Raw genomic sequence first — 6,723 nt, 5'->3', positions numbered from 1 at the left:
ATATTTGCCTATAGCCAAAGAATGACAATTTATCTCGAATATAAAAGTATTCAAATTCCTTTGAGTTGTTAACCTAACCCAAATTTCACTAAAATTTACATTCAAAATCTTTCAATTCTTTCGAAATCCATGAACCAAATACATCCTAACTATATAAGTTGTAAACATGAAATTGATGATATAAATGATTATCTTGTTCGACTTAGTTATGAATTTGATATGTTTATAGGTAAGACATTCTTTTATCATTTCTCTAAGTTTACGTAGTCATCTTTATATAAATGAAGCAACAAAGCAACTAGGTGACATAAGGAATCACCCCTCCCCCCTTTGCAACTCTCTCTTTTTTTTTTTTTTTTTTTCAATTTACAAATATGAAAAACTTGGAATTGAAAAATTATTATATGAATTTCTTTGTTTACAATCCAACCCTTGCAACTTTTGTAATATACTAATGATATTGGAAAGTGAAATGAAAAGGCCATCCAAGATTCAATTTCAAGATCCCCGAAAAAAGAAAACCAGTCCTTCTTAGAAAAGACAAGGGTATTATTGTCTTTAACAAATTATAAGAGTAAGATCAATAATATTATCATTCGTTGACCCTTATAATTCCAAATTTCCAATGGCGGCCCCTACGCCGTTGGCCTTGCCAATCCCCCCCCCCCCACACACTCTCTCTCCACACTTTCTCTCTCTAAACTTGTTGGTGGCATTAAAAAGGAGAACAAACCACTGTCAAGTACTAACAAACATAACCAAAGAAGAAGATAAGAGGCAGCTTCTCTCAAGCCCAAAAAAGCAGTGCTTAAAAGCTCTCAAGAAACACAGTTTTTTTAGAGAGAGAGAGAGAGAAAAAGAAAAGAAAGGCAAAAAATGGAAGACGATATGATGTTCTTGAAATGGTGGTTGAAAGTGGTGTTGATTTTATTGATAGTGATGGTGTTTGGTGTGAAGATTTTTGTGTTGTTATGGTGGAAGCCAAGGAAGATTGAAGAGCATTTTGCCAAACAAGGCATAAGGGGACCTCCTTATTGCTTCTTTATTGGTAATGCTAAAGAGCTTGTGAGTTTAATGGTGGAAGCTTCTTCAAAACCCATGCCTTTTTCTCACAATATTCTCCCGAGAGTTCTCTCTTTTTACCATCATTGGAAGAAAATCTACGGTATGTTCATATTTGATCTTCAATTCTCATGTTCTAATCATGAAAAAGATTTAGAAATTGGGTCTTTTTCTTCATCATCATCATCTTCTTCTTCTTCTTCTTCGTATTTTTTTTCTTTTAAATGGGATTTTAACCCATGAAACCGAATGATCTTATTCAAGTCAAAGGAGACATGGGTTGTTTAAAAGATGTTCCAAGTTCGAATCTTGGACATGGTATATAAATTGGATTCCTAAATGGGGTCGAAAACTGTGCATTAGTGAAATGGGTTCTTGATATATCACTATATCATCAAATTTCGGATCATTTTCAGTCTATATTTTTCTTAAAATGGCATGGGTTTTCCTTTAAATTTCATGAGTGCACCTATGCGTATGGGAATTTGGAAAATTTCTCATGTGATGGTGTCTTTTTTTATATTTTATCGTTTTAAAAGATTAATTTTTAAGTTTGTCCACTTTATAGCATTCATGACAACATATGGAGGTAGCTTTTTAGACCACCTCCTTAGCTTGGATGCATATATTCTTCATTTTACTCTCTTTCTCTCTCTCTTTCTCTCTCAATACATATATATATATAAAAAGAAAATGGTTATGGAGTGGAGAATTATGTATTTATTAAGGATAAAGATCATGAATTTTTTAGAAATCTTTGTATGTAAAGTCATGGAGTTATGATTTCCTTTTCGGTTCCCTTTGTGTCCTTATAATTCGTTTAGATTTTTGTGGGAAGCTTGGCTTTTGATAATGAACTTGTTTCTGTTTGATAGTGGCATAGTCATTGAGTTGTCTTTTCTCTCTCTACTCTCTCTCTACGAGTACAAGTTCACAACTTCATGAAATTAGTGGCTCATGTGTTGTTTCTTTCTCACCACCCTTCTTTTGTTTAACTTGATGCTTACCACTTCTAGCTCTATATTTACTATGATGGTATAAAAGAAAGATAAAAACAACTTCTTATTTCTCATATTTACTATGATGGTATAAAAGAAAGATAAAAACAACTTTTTCTAGCTCTATATTTACTATATGATGGTATAAAAGAAAGATAAAAACAACTTATTCTTTCTCATAGTAAATTTTGTTTACTTTTTTGCAGGTCCAACTTTTTTAGTATGGTTTGGACCCACGGTTCGGCTAACAGTAGCCGAACCTGACCTAATTCGAGAAATATTCAGCTCGAAAGCGGAATTTTATGAAAAAAATGAAGCCCACCCTCTCATCAAACAACTTGAAGGTGATGGTCTCCTTAGCCTCAAAGGTGAAAAATGGGCTCTCCATAGAAAAATCATCACTCCCACCTTTCACATGGAGAATCTCAAAGTAAGTTAACTTTTACTTTTTCTCAATCATTAGATTACATGTATTTCTAAAAGTTTTTATCTTTAACAAATAAAAATATGTTTTGTTTACCACAGTTACTCATACCCAATGCCACAACAAGTATTGTGAGAATGTTAGAAAAATGGTTAGATATGTCAAATTCCGATGAAGTCGAAATTGAAGTGTCACAATGGTACCAAAATTTAACTGAGGAAACCGTCACAAGGACCGCATTTGGTAGTAGTTATGAAGATGGAAAACACATTTTTCAATTACAAGCTCAACAAATGGTCTTGGCTTCTGAAGCATTTCAAAAGGTCACTATCCCGGGTTATAGGTACATGTCACAATCTATTATCCTAGTTTTCTTTATATAATTATCATTATTCGAAGACACAGGGTGTCATCCATTCTAGTACTGTTAACCAAATTCCGAGTAGGTGTCACCCATTTTAGTATTCATAACCGAATTTATTTATATTATTTTTTTAAAGGTTTTTACCCACGAAAAGGAATAGAGAATCTTGGAGATTAGAGAGGGAAATCAAGAAATCGTTAATGAGGGTAATTGAAAGGAGAAGGGAAAATTGGGATAACGAAGGAATGGAAAATGGGCCTAAGGATTTGCTTGGGCTTATGATCCAGGCGAGTACAAAAGAATCGGTGAATTCCTCGCCGGCGACGGCACCCGCCATCACGGCACGTGACATTGCGGAGGAGTGCAAGAGTTTTTTTTTCGCCGGAGAACAGACGACATCCAACCTGCTGACGTGGACGACGGTCTTGCTAGCGATGCACCCACAGTGGCAGGTGATAGCACGTGACGAGGTGCTTAAGGTGTGCGGACCACGTGACATCCCCACCAAAGATGATGTTTCCAAGCTTAAGACGGTACACTCTCTCTCACGCTAAAATCATGTTTTGTCTTTTACCTAATGTTAAATGACCATTCTACCCCAACCTATTAAATTACCATTTTACCCTCATGTAAAAAAAAAAAAAATCTTTTCACTTTTACTTATAAGATGTGATCCCATGTGCAGCTGACCATGATTCTCAACGAGTCCTTGAGGTTGTACCCTCCGATTGTCGCATCGATTCGACGAGCAAAGGCGGATGTCCAATTGGGAGGATGTAAGGTCCCACGTGGGACCGAGCTTCTTATTCCAATCCTAGCCGTTCATCATGATCAAGCAATATGGGGCAATGATGCTAATGAATTCAACCCATCACGGTTTTCAGATGGAGTAGCTCGTGCTGCTAAACACCCAGTGTCATTCATACCTTTTGGGATCGGTGTACGTACGTGCATTGGACAAAATCTAGCAATGTTACAAGCAAAATTGACACTTGCAATCATTTTACAAAGATTCTCCTTTCGGTTGTCTCCAAAGTATCAACACGCACCAACGGTTTTGATGCTACTCTACCCACAATATGGTGCACCGATTATCTTCAAATCTCTATCGTCGAATTCAAGCATCAAAGAAGATCAAGGGTTGTAAATTGTCCTTACTATACTTGTCATATGTATGCGAGTGAATCCTATGCTTTCTAGTGACCAATCCCCCAAAAAGAACCAAAAAGAAAGAATCTATTACATACAATCATCGTATCATTTCATTTTACAGATATGATACAATAAACCAGTTGAACTGTTATGTAATGACAGTTTTATTGGTTCCGTGATTAGAAACCAATATGTCATTAACAAACAATTTTAACTGATTTAGTGTATTACACTTGTAAAATCATATAATACGGGATTGTGTTCTTTTTTATTTTTTTTAGAAAGAGTGAAAAGAAAACAAAAGGTTTAAGAAGCCCTTTTTTGCAAATTAGTAATTTGCACAAGGTTAGGAGATGAGGTAAGTAAGATCGTGTTTTCTATCATTCCTCCCCATTTGTTCACTAAAATAGCAATACTAACCCCTCTAAGTTTAAAAAATGCCATGTATTTGCCAAAAAAGTTTGGATTTTGGGCATGTAACTTTTTATCCTTGGCTAGTTAGACATATCTCTCCCCCATGTGTATGTAGTGTACATTTTGCTCAATTCTAACAACAATTTTGTAAATACACGTTTATGCCTTCTTGGTTACTTTCTTTGTATTATTGAGTATAAGATGTTTTGATTACTGAAATGTTTAATTTTTTATATGACTGTTATTTTTTATACTTTTACCAATCGGTTTTATATTTCATGTTAAATATGAAACTTTCATACAAACTGGCACACTGATATACATCTTTTTTTTTTTCGGGTTATAGAGTTAGCTTGAAATACATCATCGCAAAAATTGGTTTATATTATATTAGAAACTAATGAGAATTTGAGATATTTGGTGTCATACAAAGGAAGTATTAGAAAAAACTTATTATAAAAAATAAAACATGAAGTTGAATTTTGTCTATAGATGTAAATTGCAGATGCAACGACTATTATCACATGTTTTAAATACATCATTTAAACCAGTATTTTAGTTTTTTCTAATACGTATTATCATTGGTGAAATGAAAAATATTATTATTATATTTTTGTACGCACTTATACTATAATCACGGTTTAAAAAAAATTAATATGGCTACAAAGTTGTAGTTGGTGTCATGTCTGCCAACTTAAATTATATATATATATATATATATATATATATATATATATATATATATATATATATATATATATATATATATATATATATATATAGGGAAATCTGCGAAAAAGTCCCAAAGTTTTGGGCCAGTTAATGATCTAGTCCTAAATTAAATTTCATTAACAAAAAAGGACAGGAAACCGGGTAATATAATAACTTTAACCCTTTTTACCTTTTCAGCAGGTTACCTCTTCCCTCAGGTTACTTTTTCACATGGAAGTAAGATCGAAGCAAGAATTTGTTGCTTCCTGTGGTAATCTCCCATTCATTCTTCTACAAACACATATATTCAATACATTTCTTATCTCTATCTCTATTGATAATATATGTGTTAAATATACAGAAAACAACAATAGAGCAAAGAAATTATTAGGTATCATGGGTCTATTCATGGAACAACATTACAGTCATAGGTCGACCCATGACTCAAATTGCAGTTTCTATAAAAGATGTTCAACAATCAAAGAAATTATTAGGTCAATCATGGGTCTATTCAAGAACCCATAAACTGAAGTTTTGTAAAAGATGTTCTTTATCCCCCTCAAGAAGTTTCTGCTATTAGAGGTGCTTCTGAGAAAATGATGAGGTTTGTTAGTGAACTCGAAGTTGTACCTACATCTGTTGTAACTGAAGGACCATTGGAACCAGGTTTGACTAACTCCCAGTCAACAGATCGTGACAACCCTTCCCCCATCCCAATGCCACTCGACTTCACCTTCACCTTCACCATTGATGAAACAACCTTCTTCTTCTGTCCCCGTTTTTGCCCTTAAACCACCCCTCAATGTACAAAGAAACATTGGAATCCCGTTGCTTCAACCCTTTCCACCTCCCACTCCACCGCCATCACTAACTCCGAATTCCAATTCCGCCCCGTTTTATGGACCATTGACCAGGGAAAAAGTTCGACCAAATCAGTGTTGAGAAGCTTGTAGAACACCATGGAGGGGTTTTATAGAGGAATGGGTGACAGGGAAGGTTAATGGAGGGTAACCTAAAATCCTAATTATGAATCAGAATCAGAAAAAAAAGGAAATTAGACATTAGGAAGATGATGGATTGTTTTGAAGACGAAGAGGATCTAGTGTATATATGGGTTGATTTCAATCACCCAATCAACACATTTGAGTAGATCAGTGTTGAGAAGCTTGTACAACACCACCATCTCCATATCTCCTCCCGTAGAACACCACCATCTCACATGTTACCTACCTACAAATCAAATGAGAGGAACTCCATATGGCCTTGGTGAACAAACGAGAGAAATAGAGGTATATTCTTGTTCATCTTCACAATTTTGGTTACCCACCTGCAAATAAAACGAGAGAAAGAGAGGGGGGAGAAGGAGAAACACATAAGAGAGATTTTAAAGCTTGGGTAACCGGCTAATCAAAGGCTTACCGGTTCAAAGGACTAAAGTGAGTGTAATAGCCGGTAACCCGTCCTTTTTCATTAATGAAATTTAATTTGAGACTAAATCATAAACTGGGGCAAAACTTTGAGACTTTTTCGCAGATTTCCCTATATATATATATATATATATATATATATATATATATATATATATATATATATATATA

General features: G+C 34.5%; 1 protein-coding gene across 1 annotated transcript; it reads left to right on the top strand.

Moving 5' to 3' along the window:
* The first annotated feature begins 730 nt into the window (after positions 1–730).
* On the top strand, positions 731–4,649 carry LOC145133585 (cytochrome P450 734A1-like). The gene is made up of 5 exons (XM_079068510.1): positions 731–1,165; positions 2,267–2,490; positions 2,586–2,827; positions 2,985–3,381; positions 3,534–4,649. The coding sequence occupies exons 1-5, from the start codon at positions 877–879 to the stop codon at positions 3,993–3,995; spliced, it is 1,614 nt and encodes a 537-aa protein (XP_078924636.1). The 5' UTR covers positions 731–876; the 3' UTR covers positions 3,996–4,649.
* Positions 4,650–6,723: the final 2,074 nt, after the last annotated feature.

This window comes from Lactuca virosa, chromosome 8, assembly GCF_052849685.1.
Source record: "Lactuca virosa cultivar CGN04683 chromosome 8, Lactuca_virosa_CGN04683_v6, whole genome shotgun sequence".
Classification (NCBI taxonomy): Eukaryota; Viridiplantae; Streptophyta; class Magnoliopsida; order Asterales; family Asteraceae; genus Lactuca; species Lactuca virosa.
The sequence above is the reverse complement of the archived record's forward strand: the minus strand, read 5'-3'. Positions and strand labels throughout refer to the sequence as shown.

Bases quoted from the DNA above. Each gene is read 5' to 3' on its own strand.
- LOC145133585 (XM_079068510.1), top strand. From the start codon at position 877: ATGGAAGACGATATGATGTTCTTGAAATGGTGGTTGAAAGTGGTGTTG. The intron at 2,491-2,585 runs GTAAGTTAACTT...TGTTTACCACAG, and splicing joins TTCACATGGAGAATCTCAAA to TTACTCATACCCAATGCCAC. The intron at 3,382-3,533 runs GTACACTCTCTC...TCCCATGTGCAG, and splicing joins ATGTTTCCAAGCTTAAGACG to CTGACCATGATTCTCAACGA.